The sequence below is a fragment of the Electrona antarctica genome, assembly GCF_951216825.1.
Source record: "Electrona antarctica genome assembly, chromosome: 10".
In the NCBI taxonomy this organism is placed as follows: domain Eukaryota; kingdom Metazoa; phylum Chordata; class Actinopteri; order Myctophiformes; family Myctophidae; genus Electrona; species Electrona antarctica.
Genome location: NC_136791.1, coordinates 46,578,494 through 46,606,266, shown reverse-complemented (window position 1 = coordinate 46,606,266; position 27,773 = coordinate 46,578,494). Strand labels below are relative to the sequence as shown.

General features: G+C 42.4%; 1 protein-coding gene across 3 annotated transcripts in view; it reads left to right on the top strand.

Annotated features, from left to right (window-relative positions):
* The window catches only part of itsn1 (intersectin 1 (SH3 domain protein)), a 96,807-nt gene that overhangs the window by 61,571 nt on the left and 7,463 nt on the right, over nt 1–27,773 (top strand). For all 3 annotated transcript variants that reach the window (XM_079512953.1, XM_079512952.1, XM_079512951.1), the window contains exons 27-37: nt 364–409; nt 1,665–1,786; nt 2,183–2,306; nt 4,489–4,683; nt 18,018–18,139; nt 22,311–22,417; nt 23,320–23,421; nt 24,161–24,242; nt 24,652–24,750; nt 26,224–26,307; nt 26,803–26,886. In XM_079512953.1, the coding sequence (XP_079369079.1) occupies nt 364–409; nt 1,665–1,786; nt 2,183–2,306; nt 4,489–4,683; nt 18,018–18,139; nt 22,311–22,417; nt 23,320–23,421; nt 24,161–24,242; nt 24,652–24,750; nt 26,224–26,307; nt 26,803–26,886 (1,167 nt within the window). The remainder of the gene's footprint in view (nt 1–363; nt 410–1,664; nt 1,787–2,182; nt 2,307–4,488; nt 4,684–18,017; nt 18,140–22,310; nt 22,418–23,319; nt 23,422–24,160; nt 24,243–24,651; nt 24,751–26,223; nt 26,308–26,802; nt 26,887–27,773) is intronic.

Sequence of the window (27,773 nt, the reverse complement as noted above, 5' to 3'; positions counted from 1 at the left end):
TTTTCTACTAGGCTGAGGAATATATCCCACCCTTTTCACATTGGCCTGTTATAGCAACCACCAACAGGTGGATTTTTGCAAAACACATTTTTGGAACAAAATGCCTCAAATCACCCAATTGCCATCAATGGTGTAAGAACAAATGGAACCCTTTTCACATTGGCCTATTATAGCGCCACCAGGAGGCCACAACCTGACCTGGCCTGGTGGAGACCTGTGCCCCACAAGGGGCACTTTTTCTAGTTGCTATTGATTTGGAATGCAGCATTTGTTTAGTACGGGTAACAACTTGTTTTGTTATTTTGGTCTAATTCTACACAACATTTGTCTACAACCTTTCTCATTTTATGCCTCTCTCTCTAGTGTTTGGGTCCAGCAGGGAAGACTGGCAGTCTAGGGAAGAAACCAGGTAGGCCGGCAGGCACGGTTTACTACAGTTCACTACCACCACACAAAAACAAAGTTTATTTCCAACTCTAAATGTCTCGTTCTGCTGAATACGCTATATCGCTTTGATATCTACTCTTGTCTTGATCAGAAAGTAATCTTAGTTGGCAATGGTTTGTCATCTACTGTACCAATCGGAGACAAGAAGATTAGCCAGGTGACTCCTTACTCCTTAAAGGAGAATTCCATGCTAGAAGGCTTTCTTACCTTTCTTTGTAGTCGTTACGTCCCCACCAAAGATGTCCAGGTGTTTCTTTGTGCAAAAACTCCTTATTGGCTATTTCCCCTACCATAAGCCCTCAATGAATTGCATTGAATATTTTGTATATATCCTCTCTTCATAATGTAAATAATATCCCAAGCGGCACACTTTACTACTTATTTAGATGGAAATAAGCGAATTAGCACAACACCCCATAGCCCCATTCAATTCCCATTCAATGCAATTCATTTAGGGCTTATGGTAGGGGAAATAGCCAATAAGGAGCTTTTGCACAAAATAACACCTGGACCTCTTTGGTGTGGATGTAACGACTACAAAATAAGGTAAGAAAGCCTTTTAGTATGGAATTCTCCTTTAACATCCTGAAATTTCAAGTGAGAATCAGCATACCATTTCAACATTACTGTCAGTGATAAATTCACCAGTACTTTGAATTCACTTAATTCAATTGTGTCAGTGTGGGTTTTACTTTGGCGTGTACGACTACGTTTTATTTGTGTTTGCGAAGTGATCTCCTGATTCCAATACTCTCAACTTCTACACTATTTTCTTATAGACACTTCGTTGGAAAACACAACACATACATTGTTGCCCACAAAACCCTGCCTCATTTTGTTTGCTTCACTTGAAAATAATGTGAGAGTCTTGTCACGGGGTCACCTTGCTGAAGATACGTACGGAGAGAAATTTGAGACTGAGTCCTGGACAAAAGTCAGTTAATATTGCGTTTCCTCTTTCAATCTATTTCTCGCACAATTTCGCTCGACTTTTGTTCAGAATTTGGCCAGAGTCACGAATCCTACAGTATATGGAACTACGTGGCTTTTGAGGCGAATTACCAAGGAAAGACGGCAACATTACACGACAGCCCCATGGGCAAGCAATATAGAGCTGCACTACCACCCGAGGCTGCTAACATTTGCTGCACTACTTTGAAATACCAGTATGATGATGACCAATTGGTACTGTTTCTGTCCGTCTGTCTGTCAACCAGAGATAGCCCAGGTGATTGCCCCCTATAGCGCCACAGGAGCAGAGCAACTGACATTGGCTCCAGGACAGCTCATTCTCATCAGGAAAAAAAACCCTGGGGGTTGGTGGGAAGGGGAACTCCAGGTACACTTGCATACATACGTACAGTAGGGGCGGCGGTGGTTCAGGGGTAGAGTGCCTGGATGGGAACCGCAAGGTTGCCAGTTCGAACCCGGGCTCCCCCAGAGTTACTGTCGAAGTGTCCTTGGGCAAGACACTGAACCCCTAATTGCTCCCGATGTGCTAGTTGGTGCCTTGCATGGTTTCCGCTGCCATCGGTGTGTGAATGGGTGAATGTAATGCACAATCTATGTAAAGCGCCTTGGATAAAGGCGCTATATAAATGCACCATTTACCATTTACCATTTACAGTACTTGATTGAATGCATGGATATGACTGAACGTGACTCTTGTCTGGAAATGTGTATGAATAAGTCAACGTAGTATTGACCATGACTTTGACTCACTGTCGTTTCACAGGCCCGAGGGAAAAAGCGTCAGATCGGCTGGTTTCCAGCCAATTACGTCAAACTGCTGAGCCCCAGCACCAGCAAGACCACGCCCACTGAGCCCACCCCGCCTAAACTGGCCCCTCCCAACACAGGTATTACACAGCAGTACACACACAGATACTCCATACTCACTTTTAGTAAATCATAATAATAACTTAACCCATTTTGGGCGGGAACCCCTTTTGGTGTTAGCATTGTGTTATGCTTTAGCTATTGAAAAATAGCAGATCTACAAGCTCATAGCGCGCCACCGAGTGGCGCGCTACGAGCTTGTAGGTCTGCTATTTTTGAAAAATCGAAGAACGACTGACAGAAACATAGCTTTTTCAGAAAACTGTCCGGATGTAGAAGACATTTTTAGAATCTGATCTCAGGTCAAAATGGATGACCCAGCCCACAGGGGGGGGGGTAAATTACTACTCTACATTTGACTCGTCCATATTGGAGCAGTGTGCAGCAGGGCTGGGGAATGGGGGAGCAGTTGGGGTGTAAGTGTTTTAATCAGGGACATTACAGTCACAAAGCTGGAGCAGCTGGTGATCAACACCTTACGGTCTCCACCTGAGGGGATCAATATTGAGATATTCATTTCCACTGTCTCCCTCAACAGTGTCAAGGACAACATCTCCTCCGTTGCTTTCTCTTTTTGACCTGAGATCAGATTCTAAAAATGTCTTCTACATCCTGACAGTTTTCTGAAAAAACTATGTTTCTATGTCAGTCGTTCTTCGATTTTTCAAAAATAGCAGACCTACAAGCTTGTAGCGCTATGAGCTTGTAGCTCTGCTATTTTTCAATAGCTAAAGCATAACATGATGCTAACACCAAAAGGGGTTCCCGCCCAAAATGGGTTAACCTGTACTATTCAGAAGCCTGATTTCAGAGTATCTAGGTTTTACTGCTGAGTTGTTTGATTCAGGGAATTTAGACATAGCGCTTTGAAGGTACTAAATACTGATGTCTCGCTGAGCGATAGTCTTGCTATTAGACGTCCATCTAAAACCCGGGTTATAACTGGTCTAAAAGTGAGAATTTATTTTTGCCGCCCAGGTTTAGCTTAGATGTTCATTAGCTGTTCTTAAGCGTCTATATATAGACCGTCTATAGACAAATTCACAGAGGCTTGCCTGGGTGCGGCCATTACTGAGGTGTACCATTAAGCGCAGCAGCACTGATTAGCTACACCTGGCCTACAGAGCACTTGCTCCATGGATTACACCTCAGTAATGGCTGCGCCTAACCTGACTCCGCCAGGTGGGGCAGCAGAGAGTACACTGGGTTCCCCCCCTCCTGCTCCCATCTGGGAACTCTCAGGCAGACTTGATGCCCGGGCCACAAAACGGCCTGGCCAATCAGCGGCAGCTAGAGGCGGGATCAAGGCAGCACTGTGTATGCAGGAGGGGGGAACCCAGTGTACTCTCTGCTGACCCATCTGGCGGAGTCAGGTTAGGCCGCGCCCAGGGCACCTCTCTGTGAATTTGTCTATATAAGATAAGCCTAGACCACCAAAAAAAACGTTTTTGTCGTTATAGCGCTGTGTCAGCTGATCTCTGCTTGTCGTTATAGCGCTGTGTCAGGTGATCTCTGCTTGTCGTTATAGCGCTGTGTCAGGTGATCTCTGCTTGTCGTTATAGCGCTGTGTCAGGTGATCTCTGCTTGTCGTTATAGCGCTGTGTCAGCTGATCTCTGCTTGTCGTTATAGCGCTGTGTCAGGTGATCTCTGCTTGTCGTTATAGCGCTGTGTCAGCTGATCTATGTTTGTCGTTATAGCGCTGTGTCAGGTGATCTCTGCTTGTCGTTATAGCGCTGTGTCAGGCGATCTCTGCTTGTCGTTATAGCGCTGTGTCAGGTGATCTCTGCTTGTCGTTATAGCGCTGTGTCAGGTGATCTCTGCTTGTCGTTATAGCGCTATGTCAGGTGATCTCTGCTTGTCGTTATAGCGCTGTGTCAGCTGATCTCTGCTTGTCGTTATAGCGCTGTGTCAGGTGATCTCTGCTTGTCGTTATAGCGCTGTGTCAGGTGATCTCTGTTTGTCGTTATAGCGCTGTCAGGTGATCTCTGCTTGTCGTTATAGCGCTGTGTCAGCTGATCTCTGTTTGTCGTTATAGCGCTGTGTCAGGTGATCTCTGTTTGTCGTTATAGCGCTGTCAGGTGATCTCTGTTTATCGCTATAGCGCTGTGTCAGGTGATCTCTGTTTGTCGTTATAGCGCTGTGTCAGGTGATCTCTGCTTGTCATTGTAGCTCTGTCAGCTGATCTCTGCTTGTCGTTATAGCGCTGTGTCAGGTGATCGGCATGTACGACTACGTGGCGCAGAACGACGACGAGCTGGCCTTCCTGAAGGGTCAGGTGATCACGGTGCTCAGCAAGGACGACTGTGACTGGTGGAAAGGAGAGCTGAACGGACGCGAGGGGCTGTTCCCCAGCAACTACGTCAAATTGACCACGGACACGGACCCGAGCACGCAGTGTGAGTACGACGCGCAACATAAGACACAGTCCAGCCCCAGCACGTCACTCAGTAAATGGATGTTAAAAACACGTCATTACACACACACACACATGCATCAGGATGCACATGCCAACACCGGCACTGTCTCAAACAAACACACACACCCTCCCCCAGAGCCAGGTGTGGAGATGCTGTCCCCTCTCCTAACCTTTGCCCTTTGGTTGTTTTTTTACCTAACAACCGTCACCCTAACACCCATAGGAGCCTCTTTGATACCCTTCCAATCACACGCCACATCTGCGTGGTGTGTTGTGTGCGTGCATGTGTGTTGTGTTGTGTGTGTACATGTGAGTGCGTGTGTGTGTGTGTGTGTGTGCGTGCGCCCCACTCTCCCTGCATGTGTTCTTTCCAGCATGATCCACCATAGACTAAGAGTTTCTCGAGAGGATTATTGGACAGTTTTTCTGTCGATGCTGTACAGAGACTTTCTTATTGAACTCTTTTAAATTGATTAGAATTGATTTTGTGTTCTACACAATATTGTCTTACACAATATTCGTCTCTCAGTAATCGGTGCGCTAGGACTAAAGAAATCTGGCATTGATCGGGCTCTATTAACCCATTTTGACCTGAGATCAGATTCTAAAAACGTCTTCTACATCCTGACAGTTTTCTGAAAAAGCTATGTTTCTATGTCAGTCGTTCTTCGATTATTCAAAAATAGCAGACCTCGAGTGGCGCGCTACGAGCTTGTAGATCTGCTATTTTTCAATAGCTAAAGCATAACATAATGCTAACACCAAAAGGGACTGCCCAAAATGGGTTAATCTCCAAAGTTGTAAAGCAACAGCATAAGGCAACAACATTGCTTACCGGTACTTTTACTCATTGGTATTGCAATGAGGATCTGTTCGGTATCTCGAGAACTCACTCTCTAGGCACTGCCAAAAACACTGCCAGCTTATGTTAAAGAGCCGCACTTCATTAAATCTGGAGGCATTTTGCCAGAAGCTTAGAGAGGGCGAGCTCTCAAGAGACACAATTCATTGGAAAGTGTAATGTCTCACTAATGACACATCCTCCTCACTATATATACAATGATAACATTCTGGTTACAAGTGGGCGAAGTTGCCTTTTAGGCATTTCTTGACAGTGAGTGCATTGTCAGCAGGGGACATAGGGCTCCATTTTCGTCACCACTAAACCCCTTATCCCTAAACTTCTTTGCCTTTTTTTACTATTTTGAAAAACATTTTTGAATAGTTCAACTAGCCAATCTACATTGACACGTTGTGAGCTTGTAGACTGGCCATTTTAACTATTCAAAAATGTTTAGCAAAATAGTAAAAAAAGGCAAAGAAGTTTAGGGATAAGGGGTTTAGCGGTGACGAAAATGGAGTCCATAATGTGTGAAGCCTGATTCATGCTTCACCGTTTAGTCCTACGGCGCTGTCGCCTGCCAAAACGAGCTCACCTCGCCCAGCTTGTGACATAATCATACCACAGCTGTATCAATATACCATATTATGAGAAGAATATTTTAAATATGCTTTGAAATTAACGCAAAATTACACTTTGGTAAAGGTTTGGTTGTGAGGGTGCCCTTGCCATGATGCACCTCCAAATATTGGTGAGATTTCTTCGATAGTTGCTCTATTGATAGCAAATCACACCTGTGTGAACTGAGCGGTGCAGGCTGCTCAACAACAGCGCTGGCTGCCTGCAGTTACAGTGCTCTGTGTAAATGGCCCTTTGAGGCTGCTCAACAGTGCCACTTTGGGTCACCCAGCGGTATTGCAACTGTTCGTACTCCAAACAGACAGACAGACACCCGCGGCCAGTCATTGGAGCAGTTAGGCACCGCTCAAAAATCTGACAGATCCATCTTAATCACATGACTATAGAGATGCTCTGTAGCGATTTGTGTGACGGACAGAATCTGTAAGAGTAATATAAATATGTCAGCTGTTCGACAGACATACAGTACATACATACTGTACACACACGGCACTGTCATTTATGATATTCAGTTACATTTAATATTAAACGTCTATGTTTGGATAAATTAGTACTTTTTCACCGTCAGTTGGTGCTCCATATCATACGAGTGAAATCGCCTGGCACATTTGTTTATTTTTGGAAAACGGTTCTTGACGTAATCTAAGATTTGCCTATGGGAATTCCAATACCAACAATAACTGACCCAGGCGGATAGCGCCCTCTAGTGGCAGTGATGTCTGACTTCAGTGCTCTAATAGTACAACATTGCAATCTTTTTCTTTCTTTTTTTTAACGTTTATTTTACACGTTTTGAATTATGGAGAAAATCCGGACCGGATCTTCAAATAGTAAAATCAACAAGAAGTTTAAATCTTTATTTAAAAAGTAATGACAAAAAATGCCGAGTCTGGTTTTGTATAATATCGTCGTCAAAATCGACTTTGCATTAGTTTATGCACTAAAAACGACTAAAGGATTGACTTTAGTTTGAGCTCTGTTTCATCTGACAATGCAAGTCATGGTAAAATGTAAAAAAATCAATGGAGTACAGTAAGTACTGTTGCATCATGGGACTGTTGCATCACAACCCAAACCAATTTTAGCTTTAGCCCATTTTGGGGCGGGAACCCCTTTTTGGTGTTTTAAACATTATGTTATAATTTAGCTATTGAAAAATAGCAGATCTACAAGCTCATAGCGCGCCACCGAGTGGCGCGCTACGAGCTTGTAGGTCTGCTATTTTTGAAAAATCATGAACATTTTTATTTTAGAAAACTGGAGGATTTAGAAGATCTTTTAAAAATGTTGAGGTCAGGCTTAAATGGGTTAGGCAAGACATTCTGTGACTACATAGAAAGCGTGTCTAGTGAAAGTCAACCTGACGTCAGCATGTCGTCCTCTCTAGAACCTCTAGTTCTATGCTAGCGTAGACCACACCTCCACACTTCCCCGCCTTGCTGCACGCCCCGCCCACCTAGCACCCAATTTGTTGTTGTTGTTGTTTTTGTTTAGTTGTTTTTGTTGATGTTGTTGTTGTCGTCCTCTCTCTAGGATCATATCATTACCCAGAACCCCCCTCTCCTCAAAGCCCTCAAAGAGACCCACTAGGCCACGCCCACTAGGCCACTCAACCAATGGGACAGCAGCAAGAGGTCACATGACCAGGAAAATGGCGACTCTCCACCAATAGAAGCCAGAGAGACAGACAGACAGACTGTAATGTTAAAAAGCCCAATGTTGGCCCAAACTCTGTCTATGCATGGCTTAGACCGGACATGGCCAAACTCGTGTTTTATTTAAGGCTCTGGCTCCAAACCTGCAATAGGAGGGAGAGCAATAGAGTCACTGCTCCTCTCATATCCTCTCTCCTCTTCTCCTCTCTAAGTCCTGGGCCTCTCCTCTCCTGGCCTCTCTCTCTCTTTTTTCCTCGCCTCGTGTTTCCTCCTCTCTCCCCTCCTCCTCCTCATCGTCTATCACTGTTTGAACAATTGGGGGAAGGTCGGCTCCTCCTTCCCAACATTTTAGATGAGGAAGGAAAGCAGGGTGCAAGAGGAGAGGAGGAGATTGATGCAGGTGCAAAAGAGTAGAGGCTAATTGTCCTCCTCCTTTCTCACAGATTGGACTGATTTTTACGTGAAGTTGCTTGACTGGAAACACATTGGCTGTGTACCTATACAGACACACGTTGATACACAAACTCTCTCTCACATGCACACACACGCACACACACACACACACACACACAGCCAGCCCTATCCTAGCGTGGTAAAAGTGGATAGTGGGTCATTTTGTGGCTTTCTGGGAGACCCTGTCATAGTAATCAGTAGCTTTAGCCCCGCCCCCACCCCATCCCCATCTCTTTAACCACGCCCCCATTGGTTCAGCAGCTTCATTCCCCCCCATGTCAGTCAAAAGCGCTGGCTCCTCCCATCTCATCCCCTCACTAACCCTTACCCCCCCCTCCCACAGCTTCACAGAAAGACCCACTATCTGCTGGAGGACAAGTCTCAATGTTGAAGTCTTTTTTGTTGTTGTATTCCCTCCTCCTCCACTCTCTCCTCTGTGCCTCCCTCCCTCACACAAAGCTGCTGGAGGGCATATCTCAATGCCAAAGACTGCTCTGCTCCGCTCTATTCCATGCCAATCTTGTCCTCGCTCCTCTATGTCTCTATCTGTTTCTTCGCCTCCCCTGCCCCCTCCCGTCCTCTCCTGTCCTCTGCCTTCCACAAAATGGCTGTGGAGGAGATGGGAGCTCTAGGGGGGAGACTATGAGGAGAGGAGGGGAGACATCGAGGAGAGAGGAGAGGAAGTAAGGCAGTATTGAGATGTGTCCTGCAGCAGCCAAGGGGCTGAGTTTCAATCCAGACTCGGGGCCGTTCCCCTTCGATGTTTCACTGCAGACCACGAGGGAGCGGCTCTTATCGTTGGCGTCTGTCAGAAACCTTGTATCCATATTTTAAGGTTTTACTTTTTTCTCCTTTTTTTTCCTCCGTAAATTAACCCATTTAGGCCTGACCTCGAAATTAAAAAAAAAAAATCTTCTAAATCCTCCAGTTTTGTGAAATAAATATTTTCACGATTTTTCAAAAATAGCAGACCTACAAGCTCGTAGCGCGCCACTCGCGCTATGAGCTTGTAGATCTGCTATTTTTCAATAGCTAAAGCATATTGGTGTTTGAATAGGTGTTTGAAACACCAAAAGGGGTTCCCGCCCAAAATGGGTTAATGCCCTACTTCTTCATACTACAGGGTCCCACGAAAGTGGCAAAACTAGCAGATCTACAAGCTTAATGCCACGTCGCATTGCGCTGCATTGAGCTTGTAGTTCTGCTATTTTTGTGTGAATCCTGAAAAGTACAGTCGTGGACATAGTGAGGTTTCCGCCCGACAGCAAACGATATGGAATGTGACTCAGTCTCGAGGCTCAGGACGAAAGTATTTAAAGCCAATGCTACCAAGTGCTTAGCATACCAGCTAACCAAATGCCACACTCACACACATTCTGTACACACACGCAGACACTAAAAAAACACACAAAAAAGAAATATACATGGTACAGAGTTTGGAGAATGCATGTGACTTTTAACAGTGTGAAGGGATCCACATACCCCAGTCATACAGTACACGCAACCACACATCTCTCTCACATAATATTTTTTTTATCCATAGTAGTTCATTATGTTGAATTATGTATTATTAACTTTAAATGAACTGTTTTATGCTCCGTTGTTGTTTTTGTTTACATGTTGTATTGTTTTGTCTGTTGCTATGACGATGAGATGCTGTCACTGTGTATAGGGTGGTAAGGGTGAATTATAGGCCGACGGGACAATGACAGACACACAGACACAGACTTGGTACTATAAGGCGCAGAACGACGTGCCTTCATCCCCAACTCATCTGGTTTTTTACTCCGTTCCGCTATGAGTTGGCTGTTTTTATACTGACAACTTGTTATGTAAGCTTTTTTTACCCGTTTCAGTTCCTGATCACTCACCGCTGAACATAAATTAAGCCATTTAGGCCTGACGTCGAAATAAAAAAAATAAGTCTTCTGAAAGAATATATATATATATATAAGATGTGTGCCGCATTTTCACGATTAAAAAAAAAATAGCAGATCTACAAGCTCGGAGCGCTCCACTCGGTGGCGCACTATGAGCTTGTAGATCTGCTATTTTTCAATAGCTAAAGTATAACATAATGCTTAGTTAAAACACCAAAAGGGGTTCCCGCCCAGAATAAATTAAGCATCTCAACATAATATATATTTGTGCTACTTTGGGCTAACCTGCACTTGGTCATTCAAACCACCCACGTGTGTTCATCATTATGGAACGTTGGTATTTAAGGCAAATGGTAAAAACCAGTGTCTTTCGCTCGTTTGCAAATTCATAAATGCTGCTCAATCTTTGAAAAAGCAAAGCTGGAATGTACTGTAGTGTAAACTGCAGAGCAAAAACGGAACAAAACGGTTGTGCCAGTTGTTTTTACACCATGGGATGTCCATAAGTATTGATGAGCCCCTCCTCACATCAGCTTTTGGCATAAAGTATGCTGCTGCGTTTAGCTCGTTGCGTGCACACCTGCTGTGAAGTGACTGATCACAGCCGTACAGCTGCATTAAATCGCGTGTTTTGTAAATGCATCAGTCGAAGTGATTTCCAAACGATGTTACTCCTCACAAGTGAACATGTTGGACGTTTTTACTTTTTGGTTATATATTTTGCTTAAAATAATATTAATTTAGTAATGCTGCTATTAAATTATAAATTATACATACAAAACAAAAACCTCCTTTTCCCAAAACTTCCCAAAACAAATGTTCATTCACAGTGTGAATTTCTTGCGTGTGAAGCAATTCGATTTTATACTGTAAGTCGAAGTGAAAACACGACATTTAGCAACTTAAATCACATTTACAGCCCAAAGCAATGTGAAGAGCAATACACGTATGTTGAACATGACAACTTCAACAATTTGCTTTATGTTGCTTCAGCAAAATGTTGCAAACATCCAATGCAGGACTCAGTTGGAAATGTACATACTGCTGTGTTTGTGCATTCCCAACACCTTTGAATGAATTAGAGAGAGAAACTAGAGAGAGAGAATTGTCTGTCTCTAGTAAGCATGTTGTGCTCACTCCATTTCTATATATATATATATATATATATATATATACACACACACGGGCCAAATTCACAATATGTCATTCAATATGTCATTGTCAGTTGAATAGAGTGACCCAGGTTCCCATGATTAAAGCAACATGATGATTTTTATCATGTCCGTTCTTTATATGGGAATCACACCAAAACGTTCCATTAGCGAGGTAAATACCAAACTGTGACTTGTGAATTGTTATACCCTTTGCTTGAAAGTGAACAAAAGACACTTTGATCCATAATATTATGGTTTGGAACTCATAAAAAAGGACAAGACAGTGAGACATACTGAGGACTGAAAGGACTGGTCAATTATTACAACATTCATGATAAACATGACACTGTCATGGTACAGATCTAGAGATACAAATATGTAGACGGTTATTACGGTCAAAGTGTTATCACTGTCTGACTACTTGAATTTGACAGTTTTCGACCTTGCAGTTGCTATTTCAGTTCTCTACTTGTAAGTGTTTAATGCTAATGTTTGCCAACATGCGGCCCTATTTTGGGCAGTTTTTTATATTTTAAATTTTATTTTTACCATTTCTAAAATAAATAAAATAGCAGATCTACAAGCTCACATGCAAGCTTTTTGTTGAGCTACTGTATTTGTCGTTAATTTGCGCAAGGCATCATGTTTAAGGCAATTCAAAGTGCTTTGCATAAAATGTGAAGCATTAAGATGCTTCAAAATAAGATAAGAGACACAAATTACAGTGTAGAAGAATGATTTAAAAAATCTCAATTAAAGGCAGTCCTTTTAAATCAAAGCTAAAAACCTTTTGAAGAGTTCTAGCATACCTTCAGTTTTCTGGGAGTTTGTTCCAGATATTTGCATAAAAACTGAACTGAAAACTGTCTGGATGGTTAATCATGATATAGCACAATGACATTGTGTATATTGGCCTTATAAAGCCACAGTAGTATTTTGAACACAGAAATGGAATGAGACACAACCTATTAAAACAGACCCACATATATAGCTGCACTGTTTTCACCTCCTTTAACCCATTTTGGGCGGGAACCCCTTTTGGTGTTAGCATTATGCTATGCTTTAGCTATTGAAAAACAGCGCTACGAGCTTGTAGGTCTGCTATTTTTTGAAAAATCGAAGGACGACTGACATAGAAACAAAGCTTTTTCAGAAAACTGTCATTTGTCAGAATCTGATCAAAATGGGTTAACCCATTAACTAGCCCATTTTTAATAGCAGATGTATACGTTCACAGCGCGGCGCAGCAGTGAAGCTCTGCAAGCTTGTGCATCTGCTATTTTTTTGAATAGCCAACGCTAAAAATCTATAATGACGCAGATGCTTTCCCGGCGTTAAAATGACATGTTTTACCGACAGAAAGCCAGAGTAAAGACGTGCATGGACAGACAGGAAAGCTGGACACAAAGACCCTGTAGATGAACGTGTGCACAGACAGAGACTGGCACAGTTAGGGCCGATTCATACTCCTATTTTACCGCTGTTTCGGCGCTGTAGTGCCGAAATGATTTCGGCTCGTCAGAAATTTTCAGTAGCACCGAAGAGCCGACTTTAGGACGGTACCCGCCCCCCCGAACCTCAAATGACGTCACATTGTAGGCTCTACAGAGCCGAACCGACTTTTATTCGGCTCTAAAATAGGAGTATGAATCGGCCCTTACAGATGGGCAAAGCACCGAACGTGTGTACAGACAAGAGACTGGCACAGTTACAGATGGGCAAAGCACCCATCCCTAGCATCCCTAGTCATTTACACCCACGGTGTAGCTTTCCCAGACCCACCCTTGTATCCGTTCCCATAGCAACAGACTAGTTAAGTATTATTAGTGTTTTGCCATATCAGATTTGTATTTCATTGTTGTTGTTGTTGTTTTGTTTTTTTCTTTCTTTCTTTCTTTTTTTTCTCTCCAGACGACAGTATTGTGATTTTAAATGTTTACTTTTGAAAATGAAATGAATGGAATAATGAACTACAGCAGCTTTTTATACAACCAGCAATAGAACTATTATTATTAACCTGGTTCAATCCCATTGGCTCCTCAGAGTTATCAGTGTTGAAGGTGGAGTTCTCTGATTGGGCGTTACAACCTTTTGGCCAGTGGTTATTAAACTTTGGCTTCGAGAGTTTCGAGAGACAAAATGGGGGGAGGGATGACTCGTAGTTGTACGTTTCAATGAACCTTGGTCCTACAGTCCAGTTCTGTTGGTCTGTTCCAGGCTGACATCCATAGGTACCTTTCAAAACCTTTCAGATGAAAGGTACCTCTGGAAGAAGAAGATGAGAGAAAATATTTGTAAAGTTGGTGTATCGGAGTATGTATACGAGTTTTCTAACCGCTGGTCTTGCCGACTCCCAGTCAGCTAGCTGCTGTTCTTGAGATTGAAACAGGGAACCAACCAAGACCACAGCCATACTGGACACCACTTGGGTTTATGTTCAATGTTATGTTGTAGCTCCCATTTGCTGCTATTTTGATGAATCAGTGTTAATTTTGACGGCAAAGTCAGTCTTTTGAATAAAATGTAATTTAATTTTAGTCATCTGAAAAGTTTTATTTTTAGTTTATTTTTAGTTGACTAAATATACGATTTCAGTCTACAAAATCTACAGTTGATTTTGTCGACGACAAATATATTCATCCTGACTTTACACTTGAAAAATAGTAGATCTACAAGCTCACGACTCATGGCAGCGCGTGTATGTGAGCATGTATATCTGCTATTTTCAACACCCGAGCGCAACCAATAAAATGACTTGTCTGAAGTTCTACTGGATCTCTTCTCCACTAGTCCCTCCCGCGACATACTAAATACAGCTTGTGCTTATAACCACGCCCTGCTTCTGTGGCCAATGTGGTCAAGTGCGTCTCGTCTACAACAACTGCACTGACAACTGACTGTTTTTTTTGGGTCCGATAAAGTTTGACCGCGATGGAGGCACGCCATCTCAAGCAAACGTGAGCCACGTGAGACACCACCGAGCGAGCGAGTTGCCGTGTTGCGAAGTTCGATATTAAGCCAACTCATCGCTGTTCGAGGTGCGACCCGATAGGCAGTCCATTCCCTTTCAGAACAACAAGCGGCCTGGAAGAGAATTTCCCATTCATTTTTCCCATAGACGTTTCGACCTTGAAGAAAAATAATAATTGTACCATGCACTTTTCCTTCTTTCTAAATATTTGTTCGGCCCAAAAAATTGTGTTTATTGTCATGATTTGTCAGCAGCCGAGTTGGCTTTGTCCGAGGCTTTAAAGGTCTTTAACCCATTCAGGCCTGACGTCGACATTTAAAAAAACAAGTTTTCTAAATCATGACAATTTTCTGAAAGATTTGAGGCACATTTTAACGATTTTTCAAAAATAGCAGACCTACAAGTTCATAGCGCGCCACTCGGTGGCGCGCTATGAGCTTGTAGATCTGCTATTTTTCAATAGCTAAATTATAACATAATGTATGTAACCACCAAAAGGGGTTCCCGCTCAAAATGGGTTAAATAAATACTTTCTGAAACGTCAATGTGAAAAATGAATGGGAAATTCTCTTCCGGGCCGCTTGTCAGGGGCGGGACTGCGACGCTCTATAGCAAATCATGTTTTGTCGAGAGCGTTTCCCCCAACTGCCACTCAAAGTGGCTACTGGCCAATCACACACGCGGTGTGTGATTGCACAAGTGCACTGGCCAATCACAGCGTGTCCTTTCACAAGCTGTATTAGATTTGTTATGACGCGTCCCTCCCTAACATTTTAGTCTAGTTTTTATTTGTTGACGAAATTGTCAATATATTTAGTTATGGTTTCAGTCATCATAGCTTAGATTTTATTTAGTTTTGGTCAGTAAAACAAATTGCTGAAGAAATGTTTTCGTCATAGTTTTAGTTGACGAAATTAACACTAGTGGACTGGATACACAGTCATGCAAGTGGAAGGGACGCATTGCTGTCCAAACTTTACGGTGATACAGTAGAATGATTTTATGATGCAAGCGAGCTAGAAGATTGACATTAATGTAGCATATTTGACTGTTTTTTAATACACATGCATAGACTCTTAAGCATGGTCTATGGTATGGCTATGGTCTGGTCAGTTAAAACAATTATGTATGCTCTATAGTTAAAACTAATGAATGGTAACTGATGCTTTACATTGTTATTAATTGCAAATCTAATGAATGAATGAATGGATGAACAGCCAAGCCAAATGTAACAAGACTGCACTTGGTGTGTGTGTGTGTGTGTGTGTGTGTGTGTGTGTGTGTGTGTGTGTGTGTGTGTGTGTGTGTGTGTGTGTGTGTGTGTGTGTGTGTGTGTGTGTGTGTGTGTGTGTGTGTGTGTGTGTGTGTGTGTGTGTGTGTGTGTGTGTGTGTGTGTGTGTGTGCGCAAATGAATGACCAATATACAGTAGAGTGGACGGATGGATACTAGACAGAGAACGTAACAGATTACTTGAATGAATGGGTGAAATGTACAGAATGTTAGACCAACAATCGCTAGCTTTGATACAAAAAGATGTCCGGAGATTTATTGGTGGAAAAAAACGTTGATGGAGAAAATCTGATTGGTCTAATGATTAAACACTCTGAGACAGACTGGAGTCTGCCAGCGTCGTTACTCAAAACTCACGTGCATCGCTCGCACACACTCACACACACACACACACACACAGGAAGGCAACGATACATGGGCGTACATTGCTCACACGCGCATCAGAAGGCACACATACATGGAAGAATACATTGCACGCATTGCTATAGGGCTGGCACGATTACTTTGGATCATAATATGAATGCAATTTTAATATCCGTTTGGTTTTTATTAGGCTTCATATTCAAATTGCACAGGGCAGATATGACAAACAACTTAAGTATTAAATTAAATTACTGACACATTTAAATACACGTGATGTGTTGTACTTGTAACAAGCTTGTAGATCTGCTATTCATTGTTTTATAAAAAAGGAAACGATTATGACTATTATGCAAAAATAATTGCGCTTATCTCAAAATGATGTGACAGACCTATGCATCTCTCTCAGTCACACACACAGGAAGGCACACGGATACATGGGGGGGGGGGGATGTGCATCACTCCCAGACACATACTGTGGGCATATTCGGCCGAATAGTTTCGGTGGCCGAATATTCAGTGGCGGCGGTGGCTCAGGGGTAGAGTGGCTGAATGGGGACCACGAGGTTGCCAGTTCGAACCCGGGCTCCCCCAGAGCTAGTGTCGAAGTGTCCTTGAGCAAGACACTGAACACCTAATTGCTCCTGATGTGCTGGTTGGTGCCTTGCATGGTTTCCGCCGCCATCGGTGTGTGAATGGGTGAATTGATGTAAAGCGCCTTGGATAAAGGCGCTATATAAATGCACCATTTACCATTTATCACTAGCATATACAAATAGTAGATGATGATGTCTTTTGCAAATAACCATCGTGTTTCAACCACATATCTTTAGTGTCCCCGTGTCCTCCCGCTTCTGTCATTGTCATCCTATCATCTAAACAAGACACACCAAATATTGTACAAATGAATAGCATGTATGGATTTTTAAATGAGGCGCATACCCTTAATTCTTACTGTAATGTATGTCTAAATGAATGACTCCTGACGTCGAAGTTTTAAAAAAATCTTCTAAATCCTCCAGTTTTCTGAAATCAATATTTTCACGATTTTTCAAAAATAGCAGACCTACAAGCTCGTAGCGCGCCACTCGGTGGCGCCCTATGAGCTTGTAGATCTGCTATTTTTCAATAGCTAAATTATAACATAATGTTTAAAACACCAAAAGGGGTTCCCGCCCAAAATGGGTAGACACACAGTAGATTATTTGAGAACATGCTGGAACCACATACTGTAATAAACTGCACATTTCCTGATGAAGACCGTACATGCCATGCTATGCTATGTATGTATTATGTTCACACAATAACGTTCAGCAATGTCACTCACAACCCCTTCCCAGTCACTGATGGCAGGTATGTATTAGTGTGGTATGTATTACAAGTAGGTTTTGTGAATGTGACCATTGTCGACACCGGTTGGGAGGGGGTGTAAAAAAAAAAGGTGTCTGTCTCCGGGGGCGTGTCCCAGAGAGACATCGTCATGTCACACAATCCAGAAACGACTCTTATTTGTGTTATTGTCTTAACCCATTTTGACCTGAGATCAGATTCTAAAAAATGTCTTCTACATCCTGGCAGTTTTCTGAAAAAGCTATGTTTCTATGTCAGTCGTTCTTCGGTTTTTCAAAAATAGCAGACCTACAATGAGCTTGTAGATCTGCTATTTTTCAATAGCTAAAGCATAACATAATGCTAACACCAAAAGGGGTTCTCGCCCAGAATGGGTTAACCCATTACAATTTGGTTTTACTGGGGACAAAATTCCAGAAAGGAGAATTCCCATGACAATGGTAAGAAGATGCAACTGGGAGCCAAGAAGTGGTGTCATTTAATGTGACGGTCAGTTATTGTAGTGACTGTGTGACTCTTAATGGGGCAAGGAATTTATAATGTATACATGAGCTTCAAAACTTATTTAATAATAAATTCCAACCATTGTCGACACCGGAAGGAAAAACACAATGATATGTATGTGTACAGCATCCAAATCCCATTTTTATTTTTTACTTGATATGTCATTTTCTCTGAATATTGTAATGAATCCGCCTCCGGTCTATGGTTGTCTTGCAGGGTGTGCTGACCTCCACCTATTGGACATGCTGAGTCCCATGGAGAGGAAGAGACAGGGATATACACATGAACTCATCGTTACTGAAGAGAACTATGTAAACGATTTGCAGCTGGTCACAGAGGTACAGCATGCACAATCAATGTACGCTAACAAACTGATGAAGGGGATATAAAACTCCTGGAGAAAAAAAGCATAGCACCTTAAAGGGGCATTCCACTAATTTTCAACATTTTACTATGTCATTAATATACCTTAGAGCTGTTGTGTGGAAATAATAAAAAGGTTCCCCCATTCTGTGTTTCCTAGAACTAGAGGTCTGAAAGAAATCATTAACATCTTGATGATGTCATCAAGATATGTTTCACCATGTTAATGATTTTTTTCATAATTACAGTTCTAGGAAACACAAAATGGGGGAACTTTACTCTAAGGTACATCTATGACATAGTAAAATGTTGAAAATGGGTGGTTTTCCCCTTTAATGACTTAAACCTTTGTTACCCGGGATCCCCCAGGGGTCTATACTTGGTCCCCTCCTTTTTTTCCCCCTCTACAATGTAGTAGCCTATCTCTTCAACGCAAATGGCAGATCTACAAGCTCACAACTCATTGCGTTGCGACTGGTTGTGAGCCAGTACATCTGCTATTTTCACAGAAGGTTTACCTACTATGACATGCCGGGGGGGGGATAGGGATGCTGTTAAAACACGAGCGCATCTGTATCATATAGGCTACTGTACCTCATGGGAAATCAAACATTTACTGCTCGTCCAAAGGTGAATTCCCCCTTGGACAAATGAGATTATAGTCTTCTAGGACATTCTCCACTGGTGGGCCTCAGAGCACTTTCCAGTAGATGGTGCTGCCCAAATATTTTAACATATTAGTGGGGTTCCGTCTCAATGTTAAATTTAGTTGTCATTTACAACTCATGTAAAAGTTTAACTTTCACTACTAATTTGAATGTGAGGGTCTATAGAACCATTTTGGTTTGTGTGGCAACCACCCAGATAAAAAAATAGGCCTCTAGGGGGCGTAGACCATATTACACATATAATATCCCCCCCCCCCCCCCCCCCCCGTATTGGTGTATATCCATAAAAATAGCAAGTAGTCCAGCATCTATGTGCAGTATAACAATAAATGTGTAGTTGCACCACTCAGTTCACACGGGTGTGATTTTTTAAAGTGTACATGAAGTGTTAAAATTATGTTTGTACACTAGGTGTCACTGTTGAACAGAGTCTCAGGGCGGGGCTTAATACTTGACCATATTAGGAAGATCAACGGGATCAAGGAAGTCGACTTCCTTGATTGGTCAACCCAAACCATCGGCTTCACGGATTGGACAAACTTTGCGTGGTGTTTGTGTCTGAACGAATATAAGTGAAGACACATAATATTCCATGCATTTACACATCAGGACTTGATCGATAGGATACCATTGACCAATAGGATACCGTTAACCAATAGGATACCGTTGACCAATAGGATACCATTGACCAATAGGATACCGTTGACCAATAGGATACCATTGACCAATAGGATACAATTGACCAATAGGATTTAACCACTGTGGTACTGTTGTGAGTAATGTTACGCTGGGCGGTGCGTCTGAGAGGACCAGGAACAGCCAATCAGAGAGCTGTGACAGTGAGACACTGTGTGTACTCCTTTGGAGGTGACAAGGATCACATTGATGTGCACGTCTTCAACACAGTGTCTTTGACCTGGAGGAAGTTGACCCCAGAGACCCCTGGAAGAGGAGAACGCCACATTGAGGTTCCATCCTGGAGCAAGGGCCACACAGCTGTGCTGATAGAATATACTGTCTACCTCTGGGGAGGGTGGACTAACCCAGGTTACTGCAACGTGCTTTATGCCTTTGATGTTGATGCCCACACATGGTTCAAACCACAGGTTTCTGGGACCGTTCCAGAGGAGTGTGTTGGAGAAGGTCATGTTTATCCATGGAGGATGGACCAAGATATATGGATATGAATACACTAATGCCATCTACAAGTTGGACACCACCACAATGGTCTGGTCTTTAATTAACACCAGAGGAACTCCACCTCCTGCTTCAGCATTTCACTCTGCCACCATCATCGGGACAAAGATGTTTGTATTCGGAGGCCATCAGACCATCAGAGTGTTTGACACAGAGACCCACCTCTGCATGAACACACCTTCTGCACAGCTTCTTCCAGAAAGACGCTACGGTCAGACTCATTCAGCCTTTACCTACAATGGAGAGCTGTACATAATTGGTGGTTACAATAACCAGTATTTAACTAAAATGTGGAAATTCAGTCCAGAAACATCCTCCTGGAAGAAGGTTGAGCCCAAAGGGGAAGGCCTATGTTCATGGGGGTTTAATATGTGCTGTTGCATGGTGGGAGATCGTATCATCCTCTTTGGAGCAGACAACAGACCAGGTGACCTGTATGTCTTAGACTTCAGTCCCAGCCTCAAGACATTATGCAAGCTAGCAGTTATTCAGTACGGTCTGGATCAGTCTGAACTCCCACACAACATCAGGTGGGAACTGGCAGCCATGACTACCAAACATTAACAAAAAAACACACCTGTGTGAACTGAGTGGTGTAAGGTCTTATATAGACTGATCAGCTGTGGTCTGACGTAATGTCTGACGTAATGAAATCAAACCCGTGTGAACTGGGTGACCATAGCAACCGTGCTCATTTTTTGAGCACAGACAGACAGACAGACAGACTAACAAAGCCAGTTGTAGGAGTGATTTACACCACTCAAAAAACAAAATCCCAAAAATATCAAACACAGAGGCCGAAAAATATGTGAAGTGTCAGCCATGATGACTACCAACAGCAGCTGAATAAACCAACACATAATAAAATAAATCAATAAATAATGAATAAATAACAATGAAATAGGCAGAAAATATATCACCGAATAGTGTATGCAATTAATGCATTCAAAAGAGCTGAATAAATGTTTTATGGACCCAGAATAGTGATTATTATTTAAGTTAAGTTTTGCCATAACCATTTATTATGCCATAAATCAGGTAGCTTTAAGGTACGGCCATGACAGCAATGGTAGGAAAAAATATATATAATATTAATCATATTCAGATATAAGGGCTGGTGTTCTGGCAATGCCGGATACTGGCAGTTCAGGGGCAGAGCTGGTTGGCGAGCTGGAAGGGGGTCTGGCTAGGAGTACACAGACTGGTGTTCTGACCTCACTGGGTACTGGTGACTCAGGGTCAGAGCTGGTTTGATTTGGAAGGGGTTCTGATGTGGTATTTGAGTCTGGAGATGCTGTTTATGAATCTTGTTTCCCGGGGGGGCGGGTTCAAACATTTTCTCTTTGACGCAATTGGTCAGAGCTACTGTCAGTCAAAGGTCTCAAGCATTGAACGTCACTGTACCAAAGCCCGCCCATATTGCATACCGTGTCCCGATTGGCCACACCAGTTCTCTGGTGTAGGAAATGGGCGTACAATTGAGCCTCTCCAGACCGTAATCCGCCGGCAGGCAATTATTTTTTGCCAACGGCTGATTCGGTCTGGCTTATTAGCCAGGCTAGGTCTGATGAGTAGTACACGGAGTACGCCGGCTGATGTCCTGGGCTCACTTGACTCTCACATGTCAGTTTGAACACATGCACTGTACAGTACTACATCGATATTACACATTTTGATGTGCATGTTGTAAATAGTACTGTAGCACTGTATTCCTCATCCTTGACAATGTAGGATTAGTCACCAGAATCAAGATCCTAGGTAGTCTATAACCTGAATTGGTAAAATAACAGCAGGTGGTCGTACAAATTAGAAGTGAAAGTTAAACTTTTACATGAGTTGTAAATGACGGTGTGTCTAGGGACCCCACTATATAGATAGATTTCTTCATTGAGACGTTGCAGTTTAACCCATTTTGACCTGAGATCAGATTCTAAAAATGTCTTCTACATCCTGACAGTTTTCTATGTCAGTCGTTCTTTGATTTTTCAAAAATAGCAGACCTACAAGCTCGTAGCGCGCCACTCTGTGGCGCGCTATGAGCTTGTAGATCTGCTATTTTTCAATAGCTAAAGCATAACATAAAATGGGTTAAACATACTTTGCAGGCAAATTACTGTCACGTCATAATCAAACATTGCTTTTAACCAGAACAAATATATGCCAATTTCAATCTATATTTTTATTTATTTGTCAATTCATATACCCAGAAACTAATGTTCTGTCAGGTGCACAGCATACATTTAGGCCATGCTTTAAGGTCTTTACATGTGTTTGTGTGTAGATCTTCCAGAAACCTCTGTTGGAGTGCGAGTTGCTGACAGAGAAAGAAGTGGGGATGATTTTCGTCAACTGGAAGGAACTCATCATGTGCAACATCAAACTCCTCAAGTAAAGCCCCTCCCCAACACACACACACACACACACACACACACACACACACACACACACACACACACACACACACACACACACGAATTTGGACTGTAAAAACACAGACCAAATTCACACTATGCACAGAACAATAAACTATGCTTTGAACTCCTAACTACTGTAATTGGAGTTGCACACATAACAAACTGATGCACACTGATAAATGAGGTACACTTATACAATTAAAGGACAACTTTAGTTTTTTTCAACCAAGTTTCATGTTTTAGGTTGTTATTAGAGGAAGTAAAAGATGAGTGTTAATTATTTTTCATCCGCTGCTTTCTTTCGTTTTAGGGATTTTAGCTGTTTTTGACAGGGGGCGCGGGCATTCGAGCGTGGGGCTAAATATGGATTTTTTTACAAAATTTTATAGCAATTTATTTTTTTATTATTTACTATAGTTTCTACTAGACCCCAAGAAATTATATTTGACCACAAAAGATCACGAGATCTACTGAATGTGTCAAACTGACATATTGAGCCTTTGACACACATGTGGCTTGCCCCCAGTAGGCCTCCTTCACATTCAGTAGATCCTGTGATCTTTTGTGGCCAGATGTAATTTCTTGGGGTCTAGTAGGACTATAGTAAATAATAAAAAAGCCATAACATTTTGTAAATAAAGTCGTATTTAGCCCCATGTTCGAATGCCCCCGCCCCCCTGTCAAAAATAGCTAAAATCGCTAAAACAAAAGAAAGCAGCAAATAATAACAATAATAACACCATCTTTTGCTTTCTCTAATAACAACCTAAAACATGAACATTGGTTGAAAAAAACGAAAGTTGTCCTTTAAACAGGTACAGTATACATCTGTAAAATGTCAAAGTGCTAAAATATTTGAAATTACATTTGCTGCAGGGCTTTGAGAGTCAGGAAGAAGATGTCAGGGGACCGCATGCCAGTGAAGATGATTGGTGACATCCTGACCAACCAGTTGCCTCACATGCAGCCCTACATCAGGTTATTTGTCAATATTTGTATTCATGTACCCTTAATTTTTGCCCATTAGAGATGGAGTAAATTATTTTCTTTGGTTAAAATAAGTGTTAAACGCATTACTATTATTAACGTATTGAACAAACTCTCTATAGCAATGATTACTATCAGAATATAGTGATTTAACCTTTTAACAACAAAAAAACTTGTTTTAACCACAAACTATCACCTGCCTTTAACTAATTATGTTAGCTTTTCTATGGAAGCCACTCAATAAAGAGAAAAGGGCCCGGTTTCCCAAACGCAATGGTGTAAGACTTGTAGTGCTGCACATGCTCAGATGCTGCTCTAGGCCGCACACAGAAGCATGTGAACATAGACATTCCGTGCATAGATGTATGGTAGGCCTCAGGTCTACCATTCTGAAATTTAATTATTATTATTAAATATTATATTTATGTATATATACAGCACTACAAGTCTACACCATATGCGTTTGGAAAACAATGTCATTTTTCCCCCTTGCCCCTTGATATATCCAAATCAAATCCAAAACTGGAGGGTTTTGTTTTTTCCCCCTATTCAGTTCCTAAACAAAAACAGATATCTGTACCTTCTGAGAAGTCAAATGCAAGAAACAAAACTTAGAAGGCTGAAGTATAAAGTTTGAAAGGGGAAAAAAAATCACTGTTTGGGCCTTGTATTCAGCGGCTGAAAAGGCCTTCTGTGATGTAATACTCAACACTGAGTGTCTTCTGTTCAGGTTCTGTTCATGTCAGCTGAACGGAGCCACGCTGATCCAGCAGAAAACGGATGACAACCCTGAATTTAAAGATTTCCTCAAGGTACTGTAGATTGCATGCACTTCAACACATGCACTAACACAATTTATTAGATGCCTGGTTGGGTTGGAAGGCATTTTCTCAAATCCTTTGTTTTGCAGCAGAACATTTGAGTTATAGCCTCAGATTGAAGTGATAGTGATGAGTCATGGAACCGATTCCTGGCTCCTCCGGATCCCAACGTGTGTGTGTGTGTGTGTGTGTGTGTGTGTGTGTGTGTGTGTGTGTGTGTGTGTGTGTGTGTGTGTGTGTGTGTGTGTGTGTGTGTGTGTGTGTGTGTGTGTGTGTGTGTGTGTGTGTGTGTGTGTGTGTGTGTGTGTGTGTGTGTGTGTGTGTGTGTGTGTGTGTGTGTGTGTGTGTGTGTGTGTGTGTGTGTGTGTGTGTGTGTGTGTGTGTGTGTGTGTTCTGTCAGAGGTTGGCCATGGATCCCAGGTGTAAAGGAATGGGTCTCTCCAGCTTCCTCCTCAAACCCATGCAGAGAGTCACGCGCTATCCTCTCATTATCAAGAACGTATGTATACCACATAAACAACAGAAAATTTACTTGTGTCATGGAACTGCATAACCTGACTCCGCCAGATGGGGCAGCAGAGAGTACACTTGGTTCCCCGCCAGATGGGGCAGCAGAGAGTACACTGGGTTCCCCCCGGAGTGTACTCTCTGCTGCCCCATCTGGCGGAGTCAGGTTAGGAACTGCAACCGAATTATATGAATTTGCATTCAAAGTAATAAGGATACGGTGTCAAAACGATGTTAACCCATTTAGGCCTGACGAAAATTTAAAATTTAAAAAATGTCTTCTAAATCCTGACAGTTTTCTGAAAAACCTATGTTTCTATGTCAGTGGTGTTCAATATTTCATGTCAAGGACACCCAGAAGTATGTGTATTTGCTCCACATTTTCGCGATTTTCAAAGAAGAATAGACCTACAAGCTCATAGCGCGCCACTCGGTGCCACGCTATGAGCTTGTAGATCTGCTATTTTTCAACAGCTGAAGCATAACATAATGCTAACACCAAAAGGGGTTCCCCACCCAAAATGGGTTAAGTGGTCAGATGGATTGCCTGCTTTTATTTCTGCTTCTGCTATTAATATACTTTATAAAGTGTCCATACATCACAATGAAAACTCATTTTTCAAGGCTTTTAATTCATGCAAACATCCCATACCAAAGTCTTAGTGTTTTGCCAATTATTTGGGGGGGCCACTTGCAATAAACTTGCGTCCCACAGCTTGAGAAACGGTGATCTATCTTTAAATGTTGTGCTTTCATTGATTGTAGATCTTAGAGAACACTCCAGAACCCCATCCAGACCACAGCCACCTGAAGGCTGCTCTGGAGAAAGATCTATCTTTAAATGTTGTGCTTTCATTGATTGTAGATCTTAGAGAACACTCCAGAACCCCATCCAGACCACAGCCACCTGAAGGCTGCTCTGGAGAAAGATCTATCTTTAAATGTTGTGCTTTCATTGATTGTAGATCTTAGAGAACACTCCAGAACCCCATCCAGACCACAGCCACCTGAAGGCTGCTCTGGAGAAAGATCTATCTTTAAATGTTGTGCTTTCATTGATTGTAGATCTTAGAGAACACTCCAGAACCCCATCCAGACCACAGCCACCTGAAGGCTGCTCTGGAGAAAGATCTATCTTTAAATGTTGTGCTTTCATTGATTGTAGATCTTAGAGAACACTCCAGAACCCCATCCAGACCACAGCCACCTGAAGGCTGCTCTGGAGAAAGATCTATCTTTAAATGTTGTGCTTTCATTGATTGTAGATCTTAGAGAACACTCCAGAACCCCATCCAGACCACAGCCACCTGAAGGCTGCTCTGGAGAAAGATCTATCTTTAAATGTTGTGCTTTCATTGATTGTAGATCTTAGAGAACACTCCAGAACCCCATCCAGACCACAGCCACCTGAAGGCTGCTCTGGAGAAAGATCTATCTTTAAATGTTGTGCTTTCATTGATTGTAGATCTTAGAGAACACTCCAGAACCCCATCCAGACCACAGCCACCTGAAGGCTGCTCTGGAGAAAGCTGAGGAGCTGTGTTCACAGGTACTGTACACTGACTGCACGCACGCACGCACGCACGCACGCACGCATGCAAAAGTAACAGAATGGTACTGACAACTAAATGTTCGCATTTCTGTCTCTGAAGGAACTGTTACTGTGTTTGCGGTATCCTAAATGCCCTAAACTTTAGTATCGATGATGACTTTCGGCCCTAAAGTCATCATCGACGATACTAACCTAAAATGGACACTGTACCAGTGCAATGTATTGTTTTTCAATTCCCACCTCTGTGGGTAAGTAAGGTAATGAGAGAGTGAGGACTCAACTCAGTTGTCTGGAAAAGAGCTGAATATATTGATACTATTGAATTTTGATGATATATTGTTACTGTGTGTGTGTGTGTGTGTGTGTGTGTGTGTGTGTGTGTGTGTGTGTGTGTGTGTGTGTGTGTGTGTGTGTGTGTGTGTGTGTGTGTGTGTGTGTGTGTGTGTGTGTGTGTGTGTGTGTGTGTGTGTGTGTGTGTGTGTGTGTCTCAAGGTCAATGAGGGTGTCAGAGAGAAGGAAAACTCGGATCGACTAGAGTGGATTCAGGCTCACGTCCAGTGTGAGGGACTGTCGGAGGTAACACACACACATTTAACATCTTTATTTGCATTCACATTTTACAATAAATTCTTGAACACAAACAATAGTGGATGCGCAAACTTGGAAAACTCTACAACTGTTGAAAGTGCTTCAGGATACAGATCACGGGTACAGAAAGCATCGCCTTCTCCATATATGGCGACTGCCAATTATTGCAGACACTGAACAGAATTTTGCCGATGCCTCAGCTCTCGGCTTGGGCATGCCTGCAATCTGCAGGCCCCTCACGACTGATTTATGGACATTACCGAGGCTTCCAAATATGAACACAAGTAGTTTACATTTGTAGCCAAGCTGTATAATAGCATCCTTAAGACGCTGGTACTTAACCCATTGATGCCTGATGCAACGTATACGTTGTTCTACCCTTGATGCCGGCGCGCTCCCTGCGTCTCATCAGCTATTGCTATACATGTAGCAACATAACTATTTAAAAAAGAATTAATCCGAATTTGAAGGTTTTTAGAAACCTTAGGTCAGGCCCTAGAAGGCGTTTCCAGATTCGGCCTCAGGCATCAATGGGTTATGCACCTTGGTAAGGAATGCCTCTTCCAGACTGGTCAAATGTACATGCCACTTCCAAAATGGTCACTTCTCTACTGTCCTCATCAACAACAACAATATCTGGTGTATTAGCTGTGACATCTGAAAAAGCATAATTTTCATTATTGTGCATGAACATGGCAGTTGAAACATGTGAGTGCTTACATTTTGGCAGATGATGAAACATATGAACTTATGTCGTTAGCTAATAGGTCAACAATTCTGTCGTGCCTAGCAATGTACATTCCCTTATATACATAGCAGCCATTAAGTTGAGTCTGGTTGGAAGGACCTGTAATCTGGCTTTGACTGTAAAGGTG